The 14755-nt window shown below is 37.9% G+C and overlaps 1 protein-coding gene across 4 annotated transcripts in view; it reads left to right on the forward strand.

Annotated features, from left to right (window-relative positions):
* Positions 1-14755, forward strand: part of ALG6 (ALG6 alpha-1,3-glucosyltransferase) — a 69587-nt gene that overhangs the window by 42506 nt on the left and 12326 nt on the right. For all 4 annotated transcript variants that reach the window (XM_033225136.1, XM_033225134.1, XM_033225137.1 and 1 more), the window contains 5 exons: positions 199-384; positions 971-1106; positions 3098-3183; positions 4883-4967; positions 8268-8338. In XM_033225136.1, coding sequence (XP_033081027.1) covers positions 199-384; positions 971-1106; positions 3098-3183; positions 4883-4967; positions 8268-8338 — 564 coding nt within the window. The remainder of the gene's footprint in view (positions 1-198; positions 385-970; positions 1107-3097; positions 3184-4882; positions 4968-8267; positions 8339-14755) is intronic.

The following is a 14755-nucleotide window of genomic DNA, read 5'->3' on the forward strand; positions in this document are numbered from 1 at the left end:
ACATAATTTCATGTTTATCACTTCAGTACTTTGAATTTCTATTGGGAAATAGCTTTCATTGTATATGTTATTTTAAAATCACATAAGAGATATGCTATGAGCTTGCATTTCATAGAGCGTATCTCTTATGTGATTTGCTTTTTAAAAGCTCTATCTTTTTAAAAGATTATTAAGGTAATTTCCTTGACACAGGAACAAATATAATTCTGTGAGTCTTGGCTTTGCTTTGTGGGGTGTTCTTGGAGTATCTTGTGACTGGGACCTGCTAGGGTCACTGGCATTTTGCTTAGCTGTAAATTATAAACAGATGGAACTTTACCACTCCTTGCCATTTTTTTGCTTTTTACTTGGCAAGTGTTTTAAAAAAGGCCTCAAAGGAAAGGGGTGAGTGACTTTTAAACACCAGAATCCAAAACTGTACTTCAGATAATGTTTTTGGCATACTTACTTGGAGTAAGGTGATCTTTCACTTTGCCTTTTGGTGATTTCTTATAAATACTTTGGCTATAGGGTATGTGGGAAGAGAGGGATTAAGTCATGTTCTGTGTTTTATTTTAAATTTTCCTTACTAGAGAAATATTTCAATTCATGCATATTTACTGGTAGTGTGTATTGGCTAGTTAGAACTTTGCTGTAGGATTTTATTGCTTTAGAGCTTACTACATTATGTACTTATTAAAAATACATCCCCATTTGATATTTTTCTTCATGAGTGCATACCCTTATTCCTATACGAATGATATCTAACATAAATGTTAATTAGGATGGTGATAACAGTCCTTTTGTTGAAGTGCAGTGAATTTTTTTTTTTACCTCTGATTTGAGCAGACTCCCATCTTAAGCCTATATTGGTAACATAGATTTGGCATTACTATATGTTTGCATGTATTATGTTCAGTGAGACTCAGGTTGATTTTGCAGAATTACTAACCTTTCCCTATCTTACTGCCTACATTTGTTTTTGTTTTAGGTTTGTGTTGCTAGTTAAGCTAGCTTGTACTGTTGTGGCTTCCTTCGTTCTCTGCTGGCTGCCATTCTTTACAGAAAAGGAACAAACCCTGCAGGTTCTAAGAAGACTCTTCCCAGTTGATCGTGGATTATTTGAGGCATGTTTAAAAACTTTCCTCTCCTTTCTGTTACTATACCTTACCTGTGACCTTTAGGGGTTTCATGTAGAAGACACAAGGAATAGGAACTTCACCTACTTTCCTCCTGTAATCATTCCTTGCCAGTTATTGCTTGATTGATTAATTGGTTGATTGAGACAGGATCTTGCTGTTGCCCAGGCTGGAGCACAGTGGCTATTCACAGGGGCAACCATGGTGCACTACAGCCTTGAATTCCTGGGCTCAAGTGATTCTCCTACCTTTGCCTCCTAAGTAGCTGGGACAACAGGGTGTGTGCACCTTGCCAGTTATTTAATCCATTATATTACCCCTAGCTCAGCTGGCATTTTTTAGTACATTACATCAACAGGTAATATTTATGCCATCATCAGATCCATAATTCAATTATATGTTTTTGTAATGAAATAGGGTTTGTAATGAAAGACAGAATGAGAAGTTTCAGCTACAATTTTAACAGCTGTGTAATTTTTTGGTTTATATTCTGTTTTCAGTCTTAGGAAATTATTTGTAAAACTAATAATCATGTTTGCTTCAGGAAGATCTCATAATTTCTTATGAGATATGTAACGTTCATCCATAGTAATTTTTAATGAGACTCTTTCATTTCATTTCATTTAATGCTAGTTTAATCACTCTTGTTAAACTTTTATTATGTGAATAATTTGATCATTTAGATTTGGTAATTAAATTAAACAAACCATTTTTCTGAAACAAAAAGGCCTTTTAATAAAGTTAGACAGAAACAACATATTTATAGATAATTTGCTAACATTTCTTTTAAAAAGAATTTTGAAAGCATGTCTTCATAAGTTTTGAATATATACATTTCTATAGAATATCTTTCAATGGACTTATAGGAAGATGGAACCAGCATTTTGAAAGCAACTAAGATGGGAGTTTGGTGTTGTGAAGGAACAGAAATGTGTGACTGTATGCCAACAGGATGATGGTAGTGATGATAATAATCATTATTGTTATAACCACCACTTAGCAGGTGCCAGACATTTCCATGTAATTTTATTTGATCTTTACAGTAGCTTTGTGGTAGCTATTGTCCCCACTTTACAGATTAGAAAACTGAGGTCAAAGATTCCTGTAACTAGCATGTAGCAGAACTGTGATTTGAACTTTGAAAATTGTTTTCCTAACCTGTTCTTTATATAACCTCTAACACTTACGTAAGGAATAGTTTAACTCTCTATGTAAGCTGCCTAATTATTTGCCTTACCTTCCATTTCAGAAATGGCATTTATCATGATAATTATAAAAATGAGTATCAGACATGTTTGATGGTGTTGCCAGTCTCTTCCATTCACTTCTTGCCTTCAAAATCTGAAGAGCATTTTCTTTGATCCAGCAGAGGAAAGTGGGATAGTATAGTTGTCAGTGATAGTTACTTTTTTGATGTTAAGTCTGCACAGCTGTAAGTCAAGCAGCTGTGTAGAGAATGATTTCACCAGCATGAGAGCTGTAGTTACAAACTTAATTTTGAAAGTGATCCTAGCCCAACTGCTAATGTCTTTAGACTTTTTGATTTATTAGCAATTAGCTCTGGTCATTGCTAGTAGCTAGCAGGTTACTCTAAGTAAATTCAGTTGTGTGATAAAAATGGGTCAAATGTAATATATAATTCTATAAATTACAGAAAAAACGTTTCTTAGAAAAATTTCCAAAGATGAATGACTTTAGTATTCAGGGATAGTGCATTACTCTTTGAAAACTATTAAGTATTTGGGAATGTCTGGATTATGGTGGGCCAATGCTTTTGATCAACTGCCCTGCACAAAAATGAAAAATGCTTGAGACAGTGTGCGCATATATGTTCCTGGAGGATTTAATCTATTTAGTTATAATTGTGACTAAAAGTTTCACGTCTCAAAAAATTTATTAGAGATTATGGGCTGTACTTCATAGGTTTTAATACTTCTTTCAATTACACCAGAATGTAAAGCTAACACGTCTCTTTTAAGGATAAAGTAGCCAATATTTGGTGCAGTTTCAATGTCTTTCTGAAGATTAGGGATATTTTGCCACGTCACATCCAATTAATAATGAGGTAAGAGAAACAAAGTTTGTATGTAGTATTTTATAAGTTACTCTTTAAAAGCATTATGGTATTATTTCATTTATTTGGCATCATTAGGGAATGAGGTATTTTTCTGTTTCTCTTTTTTTTATTCTTTTGAGATGGAGTCTGGCTCTTTTGAGATAGAGTGCAGTGGCTTGATCTTGGCTCACTGCAACCTCTGCCTCCTGGGTTCAAGTGACTCTCCTGCCTGAGCCTCCAGAGTAGCTGGGATTACAGGCGCCGGCCACCATGGCCAGCTAATTTTTGTATTTTAGTAGAGATGAGGTTTCATCATTTTGGCCAGGCTGGTCTTGAACTCCTGACCTCAGGTGATCCACCCACCTCGGCCTCCCGAAGTGCTGGGATTACAGGCGTGAGCCACTGCACCCAGCCGAGGTGTTTTTCTTTAGTGGATTTTCCACGTAACTTAGACCTATTGCTCTGTACAATAAAACTCTTCAACTTGAATTATTTTTATGTGAAAGTTTTTCTGAATTGTTACCTTGTTCTCTCCTTGAACAGAGAGTACCTTAAATACGATTAATATTATTTTGAAGAGTCGTGATATTCAGTGTATATCAGTCAGGATCAGTCAAAGAAGTAGGAGTAGGAGATCACTGCATAGTGTGTGTGTGTGAATTTATGACAAGGAATTGGCTTGTACAGTAGTAGGGGCTAGTCACAAGGCAGCCAGTCAGGAGGGAATATCTAGGGGGAAGGAAGAGCAATTAAGACCCAGATGCTGTTAGGGAAGGCCTCAGCCAACTTTTAAAGGGCTTTGATCTAATTAAGTTAGGTGCCTCAGGACAAGCTCCCTTTTGATTAATTTAAAATCAACTGAGTAGGGGTTTTACATCTGCAAAATTCTTTCACAGCAGACTAGTGTTCAAATAACTGGGAGATGAGATGGGTGTGGCCAGAGAATTTCCCTTGTAGCCCACCCTAACAAAGGCATACAGGAAGGGAATTCTGCGGACATTAGTTCAGCCTAGCCAAGTTGACAAGTCAAAACCTACAAGTGGGAAAATCAGTTATTGTATTCAGTTATATACTTGTTTTCAGGGCTTTCAGGGGCTATTTCCCATAGTACTAAATGGTTCCAGGCCACTTTGCTTGTTGAGTCTGTCTGCTTTTTCTAGTTCTTTTTCCTCACAAGCATTAGCCATCATTAGGAGAAGCTCTAGTAGCTTCCTGCTCCCTTTCCACCTTGTTCTTTATGATTTACCATGGGCTTGAAAATCAGATAGTCAACTTTTGTGAAATGATGGCTAGAGAGACTCTTTTGTGAGTAAAGTTTATGAATGTTTGTGTTACAGATATAGCATTATCTCTTATACTTCATTATGTTTTCTTATTTTGAGTGTTTGATAATTGACCTTCAACTATATATCTTTGTATATTTTCTATGCATGATATTAAATACTAAAATAACAGAAGCAATATTTAGGCTTATCATGTTTGGTCTATATTATGTAATCATTTATTTTTAAAGTATATATATTTATCAGTGTGTAGATTTTATATAAATGTTATTTCATCTTTAAATTTAATAAATAAAAGTATAGTTTGAAATCAACTTAAGTTGATAAATAATATGATCATTATATTTAAAAAATATTTCCTTATTTAAGCTAGATTTATACCTCTACAAAGAAGACAAATATTTGATTTTTATTAATTTTTTTAGCTTTTGTTTTACATTTTTGAGCCTGCTTCCTGCATGCATAAAATTAATACTTCAGCCCTCTTCCAAAGGATTCAAATTTACACTGGTAAGTTTTTCATTACATTAGATACTTAATTCTTGCCACAACTGATCTTTTAAAAATTAATTTCTTACTCTGAACAGGATTTATGGGGCTGAGAAACAAGACATTCATTTATTTGGCAGACATTTATTGGATGTTTCCCATACTTAGCTTCTGTGTGGGACACAAAGTTAAGCAATCAATAGTCTTTCAGTTAATTCAACTATTTAATTTGTTTTGTATTAGTTAATGAGGGACTACAAAGTAGAAAACAGTGGCAATGAACTTAAGTAGCTTAAATAGTTATGCTATAAAACAGATGGTATTAAGTTCTATCAGGTACAAATGAAGTCCTAAGATGGTGTGGGAAAGGGAGATATTATCTTGGGGCCAGATTTTAGAATGCTGGTTAGGGCAAGAGGGATCTGAGCCCAAATTTGAAAGTGGGGCAAACTTAGAACAGCAGGTTATGTAGCAGAAGAGAAGTTCAAAACAGGAGGAAGAAATTGAAGGTCCAGAGGTGGGAAAGGACACAGGATATTCTGGGAATAGCTATTAAACAGTATAAGTTGTGTGGGTTTTATGTATAGGTGTTGAGAGTAGGAGAGGATATGGTGAAAGATAAGGGTAAACATTGACCAAATTATTGAAGACCTTGAATATTTTGGTTGAAAAGGTTTGGAATTTGATTTATGTGCAAGAGAAACTAAAAAATATTTTTGAGAAGGGGGGGCAGATCTCTGTTTTAGGAAGATGACTTATGTCAGTTTGAAGATCGACTAGGTGCATTTTCTATAGTTTAGGATTTTTCTGAGTAGCTTTACAAAGTCTTCTTGGTTGTGTTTCTGTGGCATTTAAAATTTTGTTCCTGTGTGCTATGATCTATAAAATGACATTTTAAAAATACCTTTTAAACTATCAAGGACATTTAGTTTATGAAAACAGTAAGTCCTAGTGGACTTACATGAGGCAACATTTAGAGATTAGGGTTCCAAGTCTGGGACTGCCACTTAAGTACATTGGATAAAAACAAGCCAGAAAAGAACATAACAGTGAAATACTTCAAAAGTGCATCTCATTACCACAATGCAAAAAGGATAGTTTTATGTTTGTCTTTTCTTTTTAATTATCTTTTTATGGGTGATTTGTGTTGTTTGATTCTGTGAATGGACTCTGAGCATACCAAGTCATCTGTTGTTACTATTCTGTTGGGTAGTTAGAACAGAATGGATATGGTGTGATGCTCTGATGTCTTCAGTAGGCTTAACCTGAAATAGCTTTCAAGCTTGTGATAGATTGTTGTTTTTCTAGGAAATAGAATGCTAAATACATGTATATTTCAAAGATAATGGAATAGAATTTCAGAGTTTGAGTAACTTCAGCAGTGTTAGAGATGATTACTTTTAGGATTATAAGCCAGAAAAAACATTTTCTTTTTCTTGATTTTCTAATTTTTCTCAGTTTGGTATATTTTAAAAGAAGCCATTGTGTTAAAACTTTTTAAATGTAAGATTTTTCTGATTTTGTTTTTGTTAATCATGCTTTGAATTCTTATTGTATACTTCTGAGAGTTTTAAGAACATTTTCCATTATAATTATTTTTAAAGTATTTTCCTTTCAATCATGTTTGCCTGAATTATATCTCAATATAAATCTATAATTGAGGTAACTGATAGCATGAATACTGGTATATGTATAGCAGCAAAAGGATTTATATTTAATTTTTCAGGTATTGAGTGCCCTCTCATATTTCAGGTCCTCCTCTAGGTACTGGCATGTAAAGGAATGACAGACGACATCCCTGCTCTTTTACTTGGGGCCTTCCATGCTAGTGGCAGGAGATGGACAATAAACAAAATAAATCTATTAACAAGAAAGCATCTGGGTTAACGAGTGCTATGAAGAAAGTAGTGTTGGCCGGGTGTGGTGGCTCACACCTGTAATCCCAGCACTTTGGGAGGCCGAGGTGGGTGGATCACCTGAGGTCGGGAGTTCAAGACCAGACTGACCAACATGGAGAAACCTTGTCTCTACTGAAAATACAAAATTAGCCAGGCATGGTTGTGCACACCTATAATCCCAGCTACTGGGAGGCTAAGGCAGGAGAATCGCTTGAACCTGGGAGGCGGAGGTTGCGGTGAGCGAGATTGGTGCCACTGCACTCCAGCCTGGGCAACAAGAGTGAAACTCCATCTCAAAAAAAAAAAAAAAAAAAAAAAAAAAGTGAATAGTGTTATGTGAAAAGAGAGCTGACTGAATGGGGTTAGGGGACACTTAGATTGAGTAAAGGAAACCTTTCTAGAGAAATGACATTTGAGCCAAGAAGTGAATGACCAACCAGAAGGAGCCAATCACAAGAAGATCTGGGCCCTGACTTGATAGAATCTTATTTTTCCTTAAGGCAGGAACACATTTGGCAAAAGGAGAGGAATGAAGTGGCTGCTGTAAAATGAGTGAGGGAGATATAAGAGATGAGTTGGAAGAGGAAGGCAGGAACCAGATCTTGTAGGCATTGGGATTTTTTTTCTAAGTATAATAGGAAGCTATTGGAGGATTTTAAACAGGAAAATTACATGCTCTAATATGGTAGCTGTTTGGAGAATGAACTATCAAGAGGCAGGAGTATTACCAATTAGGAGATTATTGCAGTACTACAAAGATGGAGGGTGGCTTTGACCACTCCTCTGCCACCCTTAGCAGAGGGGAATGGAGAGAAATGGATGGATATTGTATTTAGGAGGTGCTGTAGAAAGCATTTGTTGATGTGATAGATGTGTAGCATGGATAAGATTCAAGGTTTTTGCTTGAGCAACTGGATAGTTATCCATATCTAATTTGCAGCATATAAACTTCTCAAAATAGATAATTTTTTATTTAAAACTCCAAATAGCACATGATTAATTTATAAAACATTAATATATTCTATTGAAGTGCATGTTTTAAAAGACCAAAATAGATTTGTTTTGCCGGTTTTAGGTTCTGACCTTCTTGTCTTTCATGCTTTTAAATTTAAGTTGTCCGAGATTCCAAGGGAGGATGAATGTATGGTTGTTGTATCTAAGATATTTACTAGTTCTGTTTATTAATAACTGAGTTATAATGAACTTAGATGGTTAAATAAAGCTTTATAATCATTGCTTTTGAAAAAATATTTCAAGTTTTAAATTTGATTAAAATATGCATACTAGTGTTGCTTGTATTTTACTTCTAAATAGAAGCTTTAATAAACTTTCAACTTTCATTTGAAATGATTTTTATTTAGATTCATAATTGATATGCTATTTCACAAGTTGTTATATCTCATTTTCCCCTTTTTTCTTAAAGGTTAGCTGTGCACTATCATTCTTTTTATTTTCTTTCCAAGTACATGAAAAATCCATTCTCTTGGTATCATTGTAAGTAGAAACGTTTTAAGTATATGTTTATTATGTGTTTATCATATAACTTTATAATTTACATACAAATATACATTGGAATGCAAAACAAAACTACACAAATGTTATATCTTTGCATAAAATGATTTCAGTCATGTTTTTTCCCAGAATTTTTGATTTTCTTTATAAAATGTATTTTAAACTGAAAAATTTTGGTAGAATATTATTGACGTAATTTTAATTTCTTCCTGTTCCTTCACTTATATTTTCTACATGCTAATAAAAAATATAGCCTTCAAAGAGGTTTTCGTCAGATTGGAGCCTGTTTGTCATCTTTGCTTTTTTCATTTCATTGATTTCCACATCTATTCAGTAGTCTTCTTCTTTCCATTTACTTCCATGTGGTCTTTTATATGTTGCCTTCTTTCTCTTTTTTGCCACGAACTTAGTTTAGACCCTACTGGCAATCTGTAATCAGACTACTTTGTTTTAGAAGCATTAAATTTTTTTCCTGGTGTTCATAGACAGCAGTGGATGACAGCTGGGAGTATGATATCCTAATGTTAAAATAGTATTTGCATAAAACCCTTTGGAATTCTGAAATCCTCCTTCAGGTCAGTCCCAACCCACTACTGCTCTACCCCTCACCCTATGTTCACTAGAATCCTGTGAAAGATATGTGTACAGAATGACCAATGACCAATGGCAGGCAGTATTGCTTTTACTAGGTGGAGCTTCGGACTAAAACCTTAGTGCAGAGCTGGGCTGCCCTGTGTGGAAGGCTTCCTGGCTCTAAATAAAACAGTCTCATATCATTGTAGACTGGGAAGACTGCTTAATGCCATCCCCTGAGGCCCAAACCTGTAGAGCTTACCACTATTCTATGAGGCTAGGCTGACCCTAGACAAATCACTGGTACCAGGGGATGAAATTGTGGAGAGGCATTACTTTCAAACATGTATTAATATATTTCCCCAGAATTTATGCTCATAGAAAGGCAGCTCATTCAGGGCTTATAGTATGACCAGATTAGTTCTGAGACACTGAACTTCTAGGGGTTCATTTTCTACAAATGCACCTAGATTATTTGTAACGGTGCATGGCTTTAATCTATTTTTGGTAAATGGTTTTACAGTTTGCATTAAAAGTTCCTTTTGGGCCAGGCGTGGTGGCTCAAGCCTGTAATCCCAGCAGTTTGGGAGGCCGAGGCGGGCGGATCATGAGGTTAGGAGATCGAGACCATCCTGGCTAACATGGTGAAACCCCGTCTCTACTAACAATACAAAAAAATTAGCCAGGCATGGTGGCGGGCGCCTGTAATCCCAGTTACTTAGGAGGCTGAGGCAGGAGAATTGCTTGAACCCAGGAGGTGGAGGTTGCAGTGAGCCGAGATCGCACCACTGCACTCCAACCTGGGCACAGAGTGAGACTCTGTCTCGAAAAAAAAAAAAAAGAATTAAATGAAAGTTCCTTTTGACCTGGTGGTCCCAGCTAATTATACCATTAAACAAATATTTCATTCAATAAATATTTATTGAGTGCCTACTATTTTTCAGGCACTGTTTTGTGCACTTGTGATATATTCCAGACAAAAATCCCTGCCTTCTTAGCTATCATTCTTAAGGATAGACACTAATACAAAAATAAGAAGAAGAAGAAATGAGCGTGTTAGAAGGTAATAAATACCATGACAGAGAAACAAAACAGAGCAAGAGTAATTGGGAGTACTGGAGGATGGGATGCAGGTAGAGGTTGCAATTTTATTTTATTTTATTATTATTATTATTTTTGAGATGGAGTTTTGCTCTTGTTGCCCAAGCTGGAGTGCAATGGCACGATCTTGGCTCACCACAACCTCCGCCTCCCTAGTTCAAGCAATTCTCCTGCCTCAGCAGTCATTAAAAAGTCAGGAAATAACATGCTGGAGAGGTTGTGGAGAAATAGGAATGCTTTTACACTGTTGGTGGGAGTATAAATTAGTTCAACCATTGTGGAAGACAGTGTGGCGATTCCTCAAGGATCTAGAACCAGAAATACCATTTGACCCAGCCATCCCATTTCTGAGTATATACCCCAAGGATTATAAATCATTTGACCCAGCAATCCCATTACTGGGTATATACCCAAAGGATTACAAATCATTCTACTATAAAGACACATGCACACTTATGTTTATTGCAGCACTGTTCACAATAGCAAAGACTTGGAACCAACCCAAATGTCCATCAATGATAGACTGGATTAAGAAAATGTGGCACATATATACTGTGGAATACTATGCAGCCATAGAGAAGGATGAGTTCATGTCCTTTGCAGTGACATGGATGAAGCTGGAAACCATCATTCTCAGCAAACTAATATAGCAACAGAAAACCAAATACCACATGTTCTCACTCATAAGTGGGAGTTAACAATGAGAACACATGGACACAGGGAGGAGAACATCACACACAGGCCTGTTTGGGGGGTGGGGGATAGGGGAAGGATAGCATTAGGTGAAATACCTAATGTAGATGACAGGTTGATGGGTGCAGCAAACGACCATGGCACACGTATACCTATGTAACAAACCTGCATGTCCTGCACGTGTACCCCAGAACTTAAAAAATATATATATAAAAAGAAGGTGTTTTAAGGAAATGAGGTGGTAAGTTGCATCAGATGCTGCTTCATAGGTCAAATAAGATGAGGGCTGAGAACATATTATTTGCTTAGCAATATGGAAGTCACTGGTGACTTTGGTAGGGCCAGTGTTGGTGGAGCAATGCAGGAAGAAGCCCGATTAGGTAGGGTTAAGAAAAAATGGGCCAGGCGCGGTGGCTCACGCCTGTAATCCTAGCACTTTGCGAGGCCCAGGTGGACGGATCATCTGAGGTTGTGAGTTTGAGACCAGCCTGACCAACATGGAGAAACCCCGTCTCTACTAAAAATACAAAAGTAGCCAGGTGTGGTGATGCATGCCTGTAATCCCCGCTACTTGGGAGGCTGAGGCAGGAGTATTGCTTAAACCCAGGAGGAGGTTGCAGTGAGCTGAGATTGCACCATTGCACTCCCTGCCTGGTCAATGAGAGCAAAACTCCATCTCAAAAAACGAAGGAAAAAAAAAATAGAAAAAATGAGAGGAGAAGAACTAAAGACAAGTAGGGATAATGCATGGTTTTTTTTGTTTTTTTTTTTGAGGCAGGGTCTTACTCTGTCACCCATGCTAGAGTGCAATGGCGTGATCTCAGCTCACTGCAGCCTCCGCCTTGCGGGTTCAAGCGATTCTCCCACCTCAGCCTCCCGAGTAGCTGGGACTACAGATGCGCACCACCATGCCCAGCTAATTTTTGTATTTTTTGGGAAAGATAGGGTTTCACCATGTTGGCCAGGCTGGTCTCGAATTCCTGACCTCAAATGATCCCCCTGCCTTGGCCTCCCAAAGTGCTGGGATTACAGGCATGAGCCACTGTGCCTGACTGATAATTCATTTTTTCAAATAAATATTTAATTTTTAAAAATTGTGGTAAAGTACACATAGCATAAATTTTACATTGTGAGTTAGTACATTCACACTGTTGTGCAAGCATCACCACTGTCTACTTCCAGAAGATCATCACCGTGAAAGGAAATCCCATACCCAAAGCAGTCCCTCTCCATTTTCCCTTCCCCCCAGTCCCTCAAACCACTAATCTGCTTTCTACAAATCTCTGTGGATTTGTCTATTCTGGATATTTCATATAAATGGAATCATATAATATGTGGTCTTTTGTGTCTAGCTTCTTAATATTTTCCAGGTTCATCCATGTTGTATCAGAACTGTATTCTTTTTTATGCCTGAATAGTATTGCATTGTATCGATACACTACATTTTGTTCATCATTCATCAGTTGATGGACATTGGGTTGTTTCCACCTTTTGGCTGTTGTGAATAGTGCCACTGTGAATATTCATGTACAAGTTTTTGTTTGAGTCTATACTCAGGAGTAGAATTGCTGAGTCACATGGCAATTCTGTATTTAACTCACTGAGGAACCACCAAAGTTTTCCACAGCAGCTGCACCATTTAGCATTCCCACTAATAATATATGAAGGCTTCAATTTCTCCATATCCTTGAAAGCACTTGTTATTTTCCATCATTTTGATTATAGCCATGCTAATGGATATGAGTGGTGTCTCATTGTGATTCTGATTTGCATATCCCTAATGACCAATGATATTGAGCATCTCTTTATGTGCTTGCTGGCACAATATGTCTATCTTCTTCAGAGAGAAGCCTATTTAAATCTTTTGCCTAATTTTTTTTTTTTTTGAGACGGAGTCTTGTTCTGTCGCCCAGGCTGGAGTGCAATGGCGCGGACTCACCTTACTGCAACCTCCGCCTCCCGTGTTCAAGAGATTCTCCTGCCTTAGCCTCCCCAGTAGCTGGGACTACAGGTGTGTGCCACCACACCTGACTACTTTTTGCATTTTTTTTTTTTTTTTTGAGATGGAGTCTCGCTCTGTCGCCCAGGCTGGAGTGCAGTGGCGCGATCTCCACTCACTGTAAGCTCCGCCTCCCAGGTTCAAGCCATTCTCCTGCCTCAGCCTCCCGTATAGCTGGGACTACAGGTGCCCGCCACCGCGCCCGACTAATTTTTGTATTTTTTTAGTAGAGACAGGGTTTCACCGTGTTAGCTAGGATGGTCTCGATCTCCTGACCTCGTGATCTGCCTGTCTTGGCCTCCCAAAGTGCTGGGATTGCAGGCGTGAGCCACCGTGCCTGGCCTACTTTTTGCATTTTTAGTAGAGGTGGGGTTTCACTATGTTGGCCAGGCTGGTCTTGAACTCCTGCCCTCGTGATCCACCCACCTTGGCCTCCCAAAGTGCTGGGATTACAGGCGTGAACCACTGCGTCCAGCCCTTTTCCCCAATTTTTAATTGGGTTGTCATTTTTTGAGTTTTAGGAGTTCTTTTTATATCCTGGGTACTAACCTTTATCAGATATATGATTTGCAAATATTTTCTCCCATTCTTTGGGTTGTCTTTTGTACCCTCTTGATAGTGTTCTTTGATGCACGAAAGTTTTTAATTTTGATGAAGTCTAATTTACCTGTCTTATCTTTTGATTGTACTTTTGGTATATATCTAAGAAACCAGTGCCAAACTCAAGGAAATAAAGATTTACCCTCATTTTCCTTCTAAGAGTTTTATGGAGTTAGCTCTTACATTTATGTCTTTGATTCATTTTGAGTTAATTTTAATTTTTTTTTTTTTTTTTGAGACAGAGCCTTGGTCTGTCACTGAGGTTAGAGTGCAGTGGTGCAATCTCGGCTCACTACAGCCTCCATCTCCTGGGTTCAAGTGATTCTCCTGCCTCAGCCTCCCGAGTAGCTGGGACTACAGTTGCCTGCCACAACACCTGGCTAATTTTTGTATTTTTAGTAGAGACAGGGGTTTCATCATGTTGGCCAGGCTGGTCTCGAACTCCTGACCTCAAGTGATCTGCCTGCCTTGGCCTCCCAAAGTGCTGGGATTACAGGCATGGGCCACCATGCCCAGTTGAGGTTTTATATATGGTGTGAGGAAGATAGACTGTTCTTCAGAGGAGTTTTGTTGAAAAAGGAAGCAGAAAAATAGGGCAATAATTAGTAGAGAAAATGGTGTCAAGATAGGTTTAAGAGAGGAGCAATAAAGGCAGGGGAATGATGAGCAGAGAAGGAAAGCTGATGGTACAGGATCTCAAGAGGAGGAGGAGCTGCTGGAGCACTCTCCTTCAGAAAGGGAGACGGGGTACGATCTAGAGCACAAATGGAAGAATTGGCATCAGACAGATGTGTGAAGAGTTCCTCTTTAGTAAAAGGGGTGAATAGGCTATATTGGTAGAGATGCTGGGAAGGGAGTAAATGTGATGGTGGGCATCTGTGAAAGTTCTCTTTTAACTGCTTCAATTTTCTTATTGAAGTGAGAGGGAAAGTCATTAGCCAAGAGTGGGTTGAAGCTGTTGGAAGTAGGAGGGAGAAGTGTGAAACATTTTCTAAGGAGAGACAGAGTGTAAACAGATCAGGGAAATATATAGTAATTGCAGGGCACTTGAATATCATGATCATGTATTTAAAGTGAGACCAGTTAGTATGGGTAGCTGTTGTTCTCTAGAGCAGTTGTTCAGCATGGTTGGAGTAAGCACTGGTGGAAAGTTGAGTATTTCCAGGTTTATGGTTTTGTCTGGTGAGGATAACTCCCTTGCTTGAGGGCTTAAGAGTGAATGTATGGGAGTGATTATAATGATTGACATTGGAATTTAAGATAGGTAAAAAGGGAAAAGGCCGTCGAAGCGATGAGGGAAAGTGAAAAGGTGGTAGGAACAATGGATTGAAGATCTTGGTGGCATCAAAAGATGGTTGGAGTTGGAATATCTACAAAGCAGGAGATAGTGTTAAGAGTCATGGACGAGGTGCAGTCTAAAGTATGACCCTAAG

The sequence above is a fragment of the Trachypithecus francoisi genome, unplaced genomic scaffold, assembly GCF_009764315.1.
Source record: "Trachypithecus francoisi isolate TF-2019V2 unplaced genomic scaffold, Tfra_2.0 Lachesis_group12, whole genome shotgun sequence".
NCBI lineage: Eukaryota > Metazoa > Chordata > Mammalia > Primates > Cercopithecidae > Trachypithecus > Trachypithecus francoisi.